At 36.0% G+C, this 14,769-nt stretch overlaps 1 protein-coding gene across 50 annotated transcripts in view; it reads left to right on the plus strand.

The window, feature by feature from the left end:
* myo9aa (myosin IXAa) overlaps positions 1 to 14,769 on the plus strand; it is a 256,784-nt gene that overhangs the window by 210,451 nt on the left and 31,564 nt on the right. For 32 of the 50 annotated variants that reach the window (NM_001423815.1, XM_087258425.1, XM_087258438.1 and 29 more), the window contains 6 exon segments: positions 4,635 to 4,760; positions 4,930 to 5,079; positions 6,953 to 7,260; positions 7,848 to 9,284; positions 11,161 to 11,248; positions 11,429 to 11,626. In NM_001423815.1, coding sequence (NP_001410744.1) covers positions 4,635 to 4,760; positions 4,930 to 5,079; positions 6,953 to 7,260; positions 7,848 to 9,284; positions 11,161 to 11,248; positions 11,429 to 11,626 — 2,307 coding nt within the window. 50 annotated transcript variants of the gene reach the window in all.

Raw genomic sequence — 14,769 nt, forward strand, 5'->3', positions numbered from 1 at the left:
TCTTCAAGTTTCAGTTGAGATTATGTCAAACGTTGACTAAAACTGCACATTTCAAAGCTACCTTTAAGGCCGGGGCACACTAAGGCAACGTTCTGCTATTGGGCAGCATCTGGCAGACTAGTTTATTGGATGTGTTCCACACAACACCTCACGTTAGAGGGACTTTGCCTAATCCAGCATGTAAATCAGCTGTCGGTGAAAGCAAGCACTCTGATTGGCTGTTCAGCTAGAAATCAAATTGCTAGACCAGAAGCTGAGTCTGAGGGCTATAATTTTGACGGTCCATGCGCAAAACGGAGAGCGCAGGGCGCAAACGCTTTCAGGGCGTGTCAGAATCCATATTTACTAATTTAAGGACGGGAAATCTGCTTTGCACCGTGGCGCATGGTCTAAAAGGGTTGAGTTTATTTTCTTAATGAGTTATAGGTGTGTTTTGAGAATAAACCAATCAGAGTCCCTTCTCCCATTCCCTTTAAGAGCCAGCTGCGTCGCGCCATAAGCACATTTGCTATTTACATGACGTAAAGTAAGTGTAAGTGGAAAAACTGAGCATTTCACAAGCAAACAGTTTACAGTTTTTTTTAACAGAAAACAGTTAAACAGAGCATCTACCGCGCAAGAATGACAAATAAATGATCTACTTTCACTTTCGCTCTCGTGGATAGGGAAACCTTCACGCACAGACATCTATTTGCCTATAAATAATTAATTTTGTTTGTTAAGTGCAAATATTTGTTTCAAAACTATTTCGAAATTCAGTTCTAATTTCCAGCAAACGAATAAATGAACAATAATAACAAAGTGTGCTCAAAAGCCTGAGTTATATCCTAAAACACATGCTGTGCCCCATATGGTCTAAAACCTGCAGGTGGGCAAATCTAAGCTTGTTTTTAATAAAACAAATATAAATATGGATATAATAAATAATACTGCTAATAATTATAACATTATACAAAAGCAAATTGTTTTAAATGAACTGAAAAAGCCTCCCGAGATGAAGGCATAAAAGCAGTGGTTTTTCAGATTTATGTAGGCTAGAAAATAATATGTTTTGTAATATTTTAATCCTTTATATTTATATCCTACATCTATTCTTATTATATACTATATATAGGCCTTTCCTTAATATTTAAATTTTTTCATATATAAAAAAAGATATTTGCGTATTGCTCTACATCTTGTGTGAGCGAGGCGCAACTCTGCGCTGGAGTTTAGACTGGGTTTGTTTTGGTCTAATGAAAAATCTATTATAGTTTCTCAAAATAGCAACGCACCAGCAGTGCGCCTCAGAACGCCTTCCTTTTTAGACCAGAATGCCTATGGGCGCACATATGAGCGCAAATGCATTTGATATTTAAAGAGCGTGGCGCAACACCTCAAAACGACTCTTGCGCCAAGCTGAAACTAGCAAACAACTATTGAGCCGCGTCTTGCGCCACACTGCGCCGGGTGTATGATAGGGTCCTGAGTGTTTTAGGTCAACATTGTTTTAGGTCAAGTAGTTCTTGCCTTATTTTAAGGATTTGCTCTCATCTTGTGTTCAGGCTTCTGTAATACTTTTTTTTTTTTTTTTAAGTAACCTCATAATTATATACCTATTTATACTTGTACTATACAAATGCATTTTTTTACTTAAAAAATATTTATATATTATATAGAGAGAAATAAAAGAGAGAGCACAGAAAATGACAACTGACCCAAATGACTAAATAAAATCTTGTTTTCAGACGTTTATATTAATTTCTAGACACAATACCATTGTTTTAACTTCAGATCAGGTCAGAATCTGTATTTGGCGGATTTACAACAAATGGAAAAAGTTATGTTTTTCAGAGTCATTCTCTAGAAAAAAAATCTCAAAATGGTTTTCCAAAAATATTATTAGACCATTATAGAATAAAATAAATACTAACATTTCACTGAAACCTATACATAGTAAATCCAGCACATCCTCAGAATTTTACAGGGGTCACTGATTCATTTGTCCTATAGCTATAAATCAATATTATGCTAGACTTAATGTAATGATTTTTACAATTATTATTATTATTATTATTTTATTTTTTATTTTTGTATTTTAACAGATTTCGAAAAGTAATACTGACCTCAAGCATTTGAATAAAAGTGTACTTGGATCAGTCATTTGTAACTCCTCATGCTCCGCAGCTGAAATCATTGCTTCCAGTTGTTCATTTCCTGTTCTAGGTGTGGCTGTCTGGGGATGATTGTGTTGTTTTTGACTGTTTTGTTCTGTCTGAAACATGAATTTAGCTCAGACGAATAACATCATGCAGTTTATGCATATGGATGTGTTTATATGACGTAACTCCCCAGTGACTGATCATTTGAACAGATCGCCTGCTCTCTTTCCAATACTTAAAGGGTATCCCCTTTCAGTTATTCCTAACCTTGACGAGTTGATGTGTTACACAAAAACAGATATTGAAATGTATGAAAACGATAGAAACCTTTAACCCTTGACTTTCATAGTATTTGTTTGTCCTATTATTGAAGTCAATGGTTACAGGTTTTTCAGCTTTCATCTAAATATCATTGTTGTGTTCAACAGAAGAAAGAAAGTCATAAAGATGTGGAACCATTTGAGAATGAGTAATTTGAGAGCAATGTTTTATTTGTGGGTGAACTATCCCTTTAAAAATGTAGAAAAATCTGATTAGCCATTTATTACAAGAAATCAGCAGAAAGCTCTGTGATTGGTTGCATTAGAGACCACCGAGGTAATTGCTGATGATAGCAACTTTGATTTTTGATGCCATTGGCATAGTGACAGATAACATGGTCTGTGCCACTAGTTGAAATTGCTTACTTCTCTGGATTTGAACATTCTTTGAAATATTTAGGTTAATGTAAGTATATAGGTCAGCGCAATATATAAGACTGTTCTGTTTTAAAGAAGAACATCTTACATATTGTGCCCATTGTTTGTGCCAGTAGGGAAAATGATTTTGGGACAGTCTTTGATTATTTTTTTTAGGATGCATGTTGAATAGTAAATTTGCACACAACTAATGCAACCAAATAGTGAATATTGTTAGGTACTAGTTACTTGCATAGGCTCAGGTGCTGTATTAAGTGGAATTAGTTACCAAGTAGCAAGTTACTGTAATTCAATTTTATTCAGCTAAAAATTTTATGAATTATTTTTAATGTTTTGATAATTTAATTACAGTTTCTTTATGTGTTGGCTAAAGCAGTGTGTCTCAAAATATCCAAGCAAAATTAATTCTGTCAGAATTCCATCACAATACAGGTACCTCCAATTTTAATTATATTTTGAAATTAGATGGCAAATAGATGAAATTGTATAATATGTATGTTTACCACCTCACCTAATTTATTACACTGCATTACCTTGTTAAAAATGATAACCCAGATATTATGCAGTTATTTCACTGACAAATGTAGTGAGCGCAGTATTACAATCCAAAGACTGATTCCAATCCAACTTTTGTCCAGTTTTTAGTCAGAAATTAATGAAGAAAATGTGAAACACTAGATATTCAGTCCTCAAAAACCTTTGATCAAGCTTATTTTCATTCGATAACACCATTTCTATTAATGGCCTTACCCAGCTAAAAATAAATACGTCATCATTACACTATCATTACATCATCGCCAAGGAAAGTAAATAAAAAGATTATTTTAATGCACAGATTGCATTGTTATTTCTATTATTCCTGTACAAAATTCAGTCATTTTTATTCCTGTAGTACGATAGAAAGTTTTATTTTTGTATGACATGTTATTGCTTGTTTTTTAAACCCAGTGTGTAAACATTATGTATTACTTACATACATTTATAATACATATATATATTGCATTTCATTTTTATTTCATTAGTTGTATTCTCTTACAAATACATTTGCAAAATAACTAGTAAACTCTACATTTATTTTTCATTTAAATACAAATTTAATGATGTATTTAGTAATCAATTGCTTTTTACCACTAACGTATGCAATGCTGTCTGTATTACAAAAAAAAAATCCTGAATTACATACCTACCGATGTAGTAATCATGATAGTTTCACTTAGGAAATATCAAAAGTTTTAGTAATATAGTCTCGGATTATCAAAGAGACTCATGAGTAGGCTGTTTTGTCATGGAACAGTAACCAAACACCTATTCTTACAGTAAACCAACATTAGCAATGCGCTTCTAACCACACAGAACAATCTTTCAATGACCTTTTTCTACTTTTACCTTGCATCTTGTCAACGTGTGTGCATGACATTTAATCAAACCAGAGTGTTTTGGCCTGGGGTAATTCCTGTAAGATATGAAGCTGCTGTGCTCAGTGACTTCACAGAGGCTCTCTCTATAGTCTGCAATAAGAGTGGCCAGGAATAATTGCATACACAACAGCATCTGCCTCACAGACTGTCCACCCCCAGTGGGCCGCGCTGAAGGAGGCTTCAATAAGACATGCCTTTACACTGATGCTAGTGTTCTGAAATCTGACCACTGCTTTTAGGCCTTAATGAGAGATGTCACTTCCTGGACACTTCTGTTGGGGAATGACTTGTGTGTGTGTATATGTGTGTGTTTGTGTGTGTGTGTGTGTGTGTGTGTGCGCTACCATGGCTTATATTTATCATTTTATGTTCTCTAGGACTTTGCGCGACACTTCCATGTGTTGTTACCAGAGGGTTCCAATCAAGCCAGCCAGGAGGCTATCAGACAGTACCTGCAGCAGGTGGATCTCACTCCTGAAGGCTTCCAAGTGGGCCGTACCATGGTATGATGAAGCTTCTGGCAATGATGGGACTTAATTAAATTCCTAGCATAGAACTTATTTCTGATGCCTTTGGGATGACACATCCTGCCCATTCATGGTTCGCTTTGTTGGAAATGTACAGTGTTGCATGCACACGTGACGTGTCTCCGTCTATCCATGCGTACGGCAGGTGTTCCTCCGTGAAATAGAGAGGCAGCGGCTGCAGGACCTGCTCCATAAGGAGGTGCTGAGCAGAATCGTTTATCTTCAGAGACGCTTCAGAGCTCTTCTAGAAAGAAAGAACTTCCTCAGAGTAAGACAGGCGGCCTGCCAAATTCAGGTATGTTTACTGCCTGATTAGCAGCTTTTTCAGTGTTTTTTGACAGTAATATTTGAATTTAAAAGAAAATGGAAATGTTTATAATTTATTTTAATTCATTTTAAAACAGAATCCTATTTTTTTAAGATATACAAAAAAATCACCAGTCCTAGGCAATTGAAAAGTTAATGAAAAGTTTAAAAGACTTTATTAATATCATCATAAACAAACACCACTCATGCACTGCCCTTGTGACAATATTCAGGTGTGTCTGGAGTTCATTTAAACACTCGGTGTCACATGACTCAATTAAATAACAGAACAGGAGGTTATATAGCCTTCACAATAACGCCAATTATCAATACAGGAATGAGAGATCTATATATTATTCAACATATTTCTCAGAAGTAAAACATAAAATGCATATAAAAAGAAAAAATAACATAAACTTTCAACAATAATCTAAATTAAAAAAATGTGAATACGTTAATTAAGAAAATGTTAGAAAAAGGAGAAAAGTCTATACTATAATTTAAACCTGGAAACCTGAATGCTTTTGATGTATGAATTAGTGCTGGGCAAAATTGAATTGTGATTAATTGCATCTATAATAAAATTGTGTTTTGACTTGATTTCAAAATATGTAATTTGTACATTTATTATTTAAATTATACAAATTATATATTAGTTCAAATAACTATGTAACAAAATGGTTTGTATAGTTTGGTTTCTATGTATGTGTGTGCATCACATACAATTGTGACTTGCATTATAGGATCCTGATCTCTGCTCTGTCGACTTTTGATATTAAAAATTCAACTCTTTGTCTAAGTGACTTTCATGGACATTTTAGTAGTTTGAGACAAGATTTAGTTCAGGAAATAATATACAGTATAAAGAATCAGGTTTTTAAAAGAACTGTAATGTACTGAAATGTACTGGCAGGTTTTAGAGGGTTTTTGTAGCATAATATACAACACCAACCCAGACAATATAGCACTTTAAACTATTAAAAACATTCAGAAAAGTCACTTTTTCAAGGTTAAAAGTTGTTGAAAGAAGTCTCATAATGCAATTCAAAAGCAAAACAAACTTATATTTTGGATGTGATGTAATCATAAATTAAGCTTTGCCAAGCACTAGTAGAAATCCAAAAAGTATTTTTGGATTTTACATTTTTAACCCATATTCTCTCCTCTATGATGTATGACAACTATTTTCAGTGTACTGGAATTGCTATGATCTTTATCCCTATCATGTAAATCCATCGCATATTATGAATTACATGTACATATCACATTTTAGACTGTTAGGTTAGGGTAAGGGTTAGTGTAAGTTGACATGTACTTGCTAAGTTTTTATAGCCAGTTAAATGGCTGTTTAGTTGCAGTTTCGGCAGATATTAAGCAGACAGTCTACTGATACTCAAATGGACCAACTTTCTTTTAAATTGGTACTTGTAAAGATTTAAGTAAATAGTTCACATTTCATGAATTTATATTTTCCCAAATGTTTTTTTTTTATATATATTTTATTTAAAGTAAAGATTTTACTTAACAATTTAATGAGTAACGATCTAATTATAAATGACTAAAAAGTGCTGAAAGTTCATTCATTGGGCAAAAGGTGTGTAATCATTGTGGTATTTGGGTTAGACGTTTGACATGTAAACAGTGGAAGTATTTAGAGAGATAAAGGATTTAGTATTGAATAATATCATTTTAATTTTTAACATATTTGTTTATATATAATGATTCTTTATTATGGTTTTAAGTAAATGTATTAAGTTAAATTACTATTCAATACTTATTTTCTAAAAATCCTATTCTAAATGTGTGACCCAAACAGTGAATTAATTATATATGTGGTTTAATCGGAATGTTTTCTCATGTAGAACTGGTGGAGGAGCTGTCAGTCTTTACAGAGGGACAGCCAGCTTGAGTATGACATGCGTGTCCAGGAGGGGGCAGTGGTCTGTATCCAGTCAGCCTGGAGGGGCTTTAGAGAGAGGCGTAGACTCCTGCTATGGAGAGAGGCATCTGTGCTCATCCAGAGAACCTGGAGGCTATATCGGCAGAGACGGGCAGCCCTCCAGATCCAGACTGCATGGAGAAGACATAGAGCCAGAGAGCTCTTCCTCCGCCAGCGGGATGCCACCATCCGCCTGCAGGCTGTGGGTAGAGGCTATCTGGCAAGACAGAGGTACAGTACACAGTTATCTTTTTTCTACAGATACCTGCTCTGGTCACACTAATTGCTTAATAATACAACTCTCAAATGCACACCAGTCAACAATCTGATACAGAGTATTTACTGGTGGTCTGCCAAGCAAATATGTGGTTTGTTCAAGGCTGAAAGTGCCTAAGTATTCCGCACAAAGTTTAGTAAAGTTGCTAGTTTGGTAACTGTTTACTGGTACAAATATTTAATTGTTTTACATAGTGGCAGAACAAGCTATATTCTGGCAAGTGAATGTGTAGTACAACTTACAGCATAGCACACTCACTCCCATAAAGCAGTACTTTGCAAACAGAATAATTGATATTTGATTGCATTTCAACTTCAAACTCACCAGAGAGCAGCGATATACTGTTCAAGTTAGTTTAGACATGTTTTCTGTTTGTATATTATCATTATTATTATTATTATTATTATTAGGAGTAGTAGTTGTAGTAGTCGTGGTAGTGGTTCTAGTGGTATATGATGAAAAGTGCTATGTAAATACATAGATTTTTTTCCCACTTTGTACCTTGTCTTACCATTTTTTTTAATTTTCTTATAATATTCAGATTTAGAGAGCTTCAAAAGCAGAGATTAAAAACAACTAATCTGCCGAATGGAAAGGCTAGTTTGTTAACAGAAGAGGACAAGCTTGAAGACATGGGTTTGGATGCGAGCATGTTGGAAGACTCCTTTGAGGAGCAGGACAGGAGCAAACAGGCTCTCAGTAGTGCAGTAGAGGCATCTGGAGCAGGTGTTTTGGAAGAGATGGAGGTAGAGATGATGGAGGGCATGGCACCAGCACAACCATCCCCTGAAGTGACAATCCGAGAGAGGCCGCGGACTCTAGAGGATCCCAACCAGAGGACTCGAGCCAAGCGGGAGAGCCGGCGGATGCGAGAGCTGGAGCAGGCCAAATTTAGCTTGGAACTTCTTAAGGTGCGTTCCACTGGAGGAACGTCTCCCTCGGAAGAAAGGCGCTGGTCAATGGAGCTGGTCAGCGAGATCGCTCACACTCCTCAGGGTACTCCAGACAGCCAGAGCTCTAAAGGCAGCTTTGAGCTACTCAATATAGATGACTATTTCAAAGACAAGGCACCTTGTGCTGAACCAGAGGACCTTGGTTCTCCTTCTTCTGTGCCTGACCAGCACAATGTGTTGCCCTCTGACACTTCCACACCTGATATCTTGTCCAAACCAGATGACCAATCTAAACCTCCCAGAATGCAATACTCACTTCCAACTTTCTACACACCTCCATCCGAAAGTAGCTCTCTAGTCATAAAGTCTACCACCAATTCAGTCACCCCGTGCCCTGATGGCCTTAGCAAGCCTTCGAAAGACAAGAAGGAGTCCACTCGGAGACCCATGGTTGTGGTTATTAGTATGCAGAAGGAAACTCTTTTAAATGAAGCAGATGTAAAGCCTCTAGAGGTCAAAGACAGCGCTGCCCAGACCAGCGAGCCACCCAGCCCAGCACAACCTAGCACTGACAGCAGTTACGTCCTGGAGAAGCTAGAGAAACTCAACGAGGAGAAGGAAGAGAGGCAGAAGCATCAACGGCAACAAAATGAAAAAGAGATGATGGAGCAGATCCGTCAACAGACGCACATCCTAGAAGAACAACGTAGGAATTTAGCCCAAAACGAGAGGGAGAAGTTAGAAAAGCAGAGAGCCGAGACTCTGCGAAGGATCGAGCAAAGTAGACAGGAGAGTTCTGGAGGAAGGACAGACAGACCTGCTCCCATTGCCCAGCCAGAGCCTGACCTCACCTCCCAGAGACCAGCTCCAGAAAAGGACGGTGCTCCTCTGATTCTCAGAGACCGACCAAAGGACGCACACAATTTAGCAGAAGGGTGGGCACCCAAGTTGACTTTGGAATTCAGAGGGGATGAAGCCAGAAGGAGAATAAATAAGAAACCGTCCAATCAGAATGTCAACATCAGCATGTCTGAAAGGCCAGGAAACATCTTCTTTTCTCCAAAGACTAAGATTGCCTACTCAAAGTAAGTGATAAGCTTCATGCGACATGACAACCTCATCACACTAGTTTTCAAACTAGTTCATTGCAATACCCTTATTTCATACCTTTATACATTAATATTCCCAATGACTGTGATTTTATTTCTTTTGTGTAATGAAATGGCAGTAAAATTTCGCAAGATAAAAAAAAGTCAAATTATTCTCAGTTGTATTGTGTTATTATAATATAGGTATATACAGTAATAGTATGGTGCTGTTTTTATTCTTGTGGTTAGGGTGTTCTTCAGCGCCATTTTATTTTGCTCATCAACTGGCAGTCACTGAAGTCAAATGCAGTCACCAGACTACCTGTAGCTAAGACTAATCAGCCTGGACAATATACATTTTGAGAACTTTGACTTTAAAGTTACTACTTAGAGTACTGAGTGTTACAAGTTCAATTTAAAGTTTGTAAAACTACTATTAAGCTATTGAAAGAGGGAGCATTTTACTGTCAAGCAAACAATAAGTACTGTACCTTAGCTTTTTTGGGTAAATTGTCCATTGTTGTTCTCAAAGTGGCTATTAAAGTCATGCAAAATAATATTCAAGCTAATACTATTTTAATATGATGTTATTATTTGAACATGATATATTATAATGATTATTAATCATGTTATTATTATTAATCATGTTATAATTAATGTTATTAATACATAACCACAATACAAATTATTTAAGTTCAGTTGTTAAGCTGGTGAAAGAAAGGGAAACGTTAAAATTTGGCTGGGCATCGATGGATATGCTCTTCAGTGTTTGGACTTTCAGCAGTAAAAATCAAACACACTGAACTAAACTAAACTGAACTTCAACTCAAACTCCACTGACACATTTTCAATTTAGTAGAACTTCAATGTTAAGCTGGTTTTACAACACCTACATTGTAAAAGTGCTCTAGAAATAAAGATGACTTGAATTGAATTAAAGTGGGAACCCTGTGGAGAGATGTTTGAAGCATTTCTTACACACAATTCACTTTCAAACCAAGCAGGGTGTTTGTATTATTCAACTTGTGTAATTGACTAATTTGATAGCAGCGACATGCAGGGCCGGAGTGGGACACCTTTTCAGCCCTGGAGTTTCAAGCCTCAGACCGGCCCACCTCAGTTCACGACTGACTATATTAAAATAAGGTCATTTCCAAATCAGTTTCTAATGACACTATCACGTTTTTTTTTTTGAGAAAACAGCTGCTTTAGAACTTCAAATTTTCAACAACCCTAACAGTATTATATGTCTTAACAATATAAATGAAAACAATAAGTTACTCTAACGAGGATCGAACCCGGGTCCGCAGCGTGTTTTTCTAACGTGCTAACCGCTGGACCACAATAGCTGCATTCAGAATAGAGACACAACTGAGTTTTATAATCATTAAAATAGATGAAAAGAGAAGAGTTGCGGTAAAATAATGCATAAAAAGGCTGTGGTCAAGTAAATAAATAAATTTGAAAAGTGTGACTGCTGAGAGCAACAGATTCTGCAGCTAGGGACACCGGCCCTCGCGGCCAAAAAACGGACCGGCCCACCGGGAATTCTCCTGGTCCTCTCGATTAGCCAATCCGGGCCTGGCGACATGTAAGAGAATCTCATATATCTTATGCCATCATGTGACACCAAAGAAAATCTTATTAATATTGGAATATCTCCACAAAACTTGCACAAAAAGGATACATGTAATATGGGATTAACGTCAAATGTAATATTAGGCTTCTTGAGGGTGCTAGCTTTAAATATGCATGAATATCAATTGTATTTCTGCACAAAAGCTAATTACAAGAGTCCGTGTTTGAATTTAAAAGCATGACATTTTTTTTTTTTTTAAATAACTAACCCTCAACCTTCTTGAACTTGTTTTAGGCTGAATAAGGACTTGGCCAATCAAGAAAAAACACCAGGAGCCCAGAATGAAGTGAGCCTTTTGGGTTATAAATCCACAAAGACTGAGGTGAGCGAAAGAGTAAAACTTTAGGCCATCATAGATCGTAAATAGCTTTTCATTCTTTTTCCTCATAAATAAATGTTTGAACTCTTTCTCCCTCATTATGAGGATGTGGAGGGGGTCACCTGAATCTTGGTTCACATGGGGAGCACTTCACTTTTTTTTTACTATCATTTGGTCAATTAGGTTGGCCGACCAGGTCATAAAAAAGCCCGCATGGCACGGACACGTTCAGACTTCCTCACCCGCAGCTCAAGCACCCAGGGAGAGGGGGAGTCAGAGGAGGAGGAGTACGATGAGACCCCTCTTTACGCTGGCACACCCCTCCCCAAGCAGGATTCAGAGGAGAGCGCAGTAGAGGCTTGTCACAGTGACTCCGAAATGGTAATTAGATGGTCTGTGTGAGCGGATGCAGACCCAGCAGCAAGATCTCTTTCTCTCTTCAGCTAACTCCTCCAAAAGAGCCTGATAGATCGCCTTACTGACCACCTGAAACGCTTCCACGCTTCCTGTGCAGCTGAAGGATCTAGGCTTTCAACCACAGATGCCGAAATACCTGTTGAAGCTATTCTTATCTATGATGGCAGACATAGACATACAAATAAAGTATTCACTGCAGAGAATCATTTACATTCTAATTAGAACTATCAATTAATTCAAGCAAAACAAATATTTAAAAAAATTCTCAGCTAGTTATAAATACTGTAATCTTTAAGTTACTCTCACTTAACAAAAATTCTATTCGTTTATTTAAAGGATTAAGTGTGATTAATTGTGCAATTTCTACCTCTTGAGGGCTTGTGTTCGCAACAAGTAATGATGTATATTGATGACGCCATTACTGAGTGTAGAATCATGGGAGTTGTTATCTTCATTACATTCTGCGATACTCCTGGGCTGCATCCTACTACTGCACTGTACTACTTAGCCGTTCTCTACAGTATGAATGTGAAAAGTATGAATGGAATTCGGGCGTACTACATCCGCCATTTTGTCATGGTCACATGACCTACCTGCATCAGTTGCATCTCTTCACTCCCATTCATGAATTCTCTCGCAGGGCATCATGGGATAGTGCAGCATGCGTGAAATACGCACCTCAGAATCTCGCCGGAAGTAGTAAGTCATCTGGGTACTTCTCGCATACTGATTTTCGAATTCTATGAATCCGGACATATTACTCGATTTTAGCGTACTATACAAGATGGAAGTATGCAGTTTCGGACGCAGCCCTGCAGAAATCATGTTCATGGTTGAGCCAGAGCACAGGTGTCAAACCAGAGCTCTGCACAGTTTAGCATCAACTCTAATTAAATACACCTGATCGAACTAATTGGGTTTGCCAGGCTTGTTTTAAACCTGCAGGTAAGTGTGCTGAAGCTGGGTTGGAGCTAAACTGTGCAGGGGTGCGGCCCTCGAGGAACTGAGTTTGACACCGCTGAGCTAGAGTATTCAAAATGTATTAGCAGAGTAAGGCTGAAAGCCATCAAAGCTAAATGAGAGCACTAAAGTAATTGGTTATAAAATACAAGCGTGACGGGGTACAAAAACGGTGAAGCTTTTATTATGCCACTCTTAACCACTTCCGGTCATTCCAGTCATGATCATGTGGAGAAAAAGCAGCACTATTTTATGTTTTTTTAATTAATTAATTTATTTATTTATTTTGTTGTTGCAAAACGTTTTCATCACATAACAGGGAACAATCAGCATATCAAGGCATGCTTAACATTAAAATAAATTAAATATATTAAACTGTTACAACCGCAACAAGGAGCAGTACAAAAGACCTACATCAAATGAAAAAAAAAAAAAAAACATTACCACAAAGATTCTGAAAATAAAATATAGAGAGCTTCAGTTATTTTATTTAGGTTTCTGAAGTATTTGAAGCTTTGAGCCACTCTCACTACAAAAACACCTAAAAGAGGTCCTGCAATTTTTTCATTTACAATAACGAGTATGATATTTACCCATTAGTAAAATAAAGTTCACAACATCAGAGAAAGCAAAATGTAAATCGCCTTTGTAAAATAATATATCTTCTAAATCATCTTTAGTGAAAGCCAAGTATCGATGTAGAACCAGAATTTAAAAGTAAATTCACAAGAAAAAGAATCCAAGTGATCAAGTGTTTCTGGAAGATTTGAACAGAAGCTAAGCTTTTCAACATCAAAGTTAAATCTTTTTTGAATAAACTCATTCACAGGAGATATCCTAAATAGAATTCTGTAATGAGTTTTCTTAACATTAGGTGCTACAAGAAGCACTTTTTAATCAAACTAAATACAGTTTAAGGTTCTCCTATAATGCTGGTCAGTGCTTAATAAATCTACAACAGAGTATCTTTGGCGTTTTCATGTTGATACATAAGTACTTTTAGTAAAAAAAAAACACTGTTCTAGTTGATTGTGGATTTTATTTATGATTTATTTTATTTTATTTTATTTTTTTTTTTACAAATTGTTACTTTTAAAAATTAAAAGAAAGTTACTTTTTGCTTTTTGCATTGGGCAGTATGGCAGCAAATCTTGGACTTTATCCTGACATCTGGTGGTGTGGATGTACTGTAGCTTCTTTTTATGTATTTACTAGCACAACTGCACAAGTCATTCATGAGAAGGTGTATTTGCAATCCAACACTAAAGTGCCCCTTAATTAAAAATGTAGCTGATAATATACAGTTTTCTCAGCTATTTTTTTGTAAAAAGGCTAATGACGTCATAAACGCTAGAAAATGGAAATACACACTAATATGTTGGCCGTTTATTTGTTTATCTATTTATTTATTCATTTATATTTATTATTTAGATATTTTATTATTAAATAATTTTTTTAATGATTCATTTATTTTTATTCATTTATTTATTGTTATAGTTATATTTTACTAATGGGTATATATATATATATATATATATTTTTTTTTTTTTTTTTTTAAATAAATAACTTTTTATTCATTTAGTTATTGTTAATTGTATTAATTTGCCCATTTTATTAGACTGCACTAAGCAGCATTATAACAGAACTCTAAAATTAATTTAGTTTGATAAAACAGTGCTGCATCTTTACCACATTATCATGACTAGATTAACCGGAAGTGTTCAGCTGTTGCATAATAAAAGCTTTGCTGCTTTTGTGTCGCATCACGCCCGTCTCATCATTTGGCTTTAATATTTTTCAGCTTTGCTCGACTTCATGCTACCATGATTTTAGTTTTAAATACTTTAGCTCATTCATGAACATGAATTTTCAGAAGTCCTGTATGATGTAATGAAGATAACTCCTATGATTTTAAAGTTAGTCACAGCGTCATCGGTACACATCATTGTTTGTTGTGACTACACACCCTCTAGAGGTGAGTATAATTTTCTTTAATCCTTTACAGTATAAATAAACTAATTTCTATTAGGGTATAAGTTACGATAAGGTTACAGTATTTATAACTAGTTGAGAAGAAAATGCTAGATTTGTTGTGTTTTAATTAATTGACAGCTCTAACTAAAATGCAGTGTCTCTCGGCGTCATTA

Source organism: Danio rerio, chromosome 7, assembly GCF_052040795.2.
Source record: "Danio rerio strain M-AB ecotype USA chromosome 7, GRCz13ab, whole genome shotgun sequence".
Classification (NCBI taxonomy): Eukaryota; Metazoa; Chordata; class Actinopteri; order Cypriniformes; family Danionidae; genus Danio; species Danio rerio.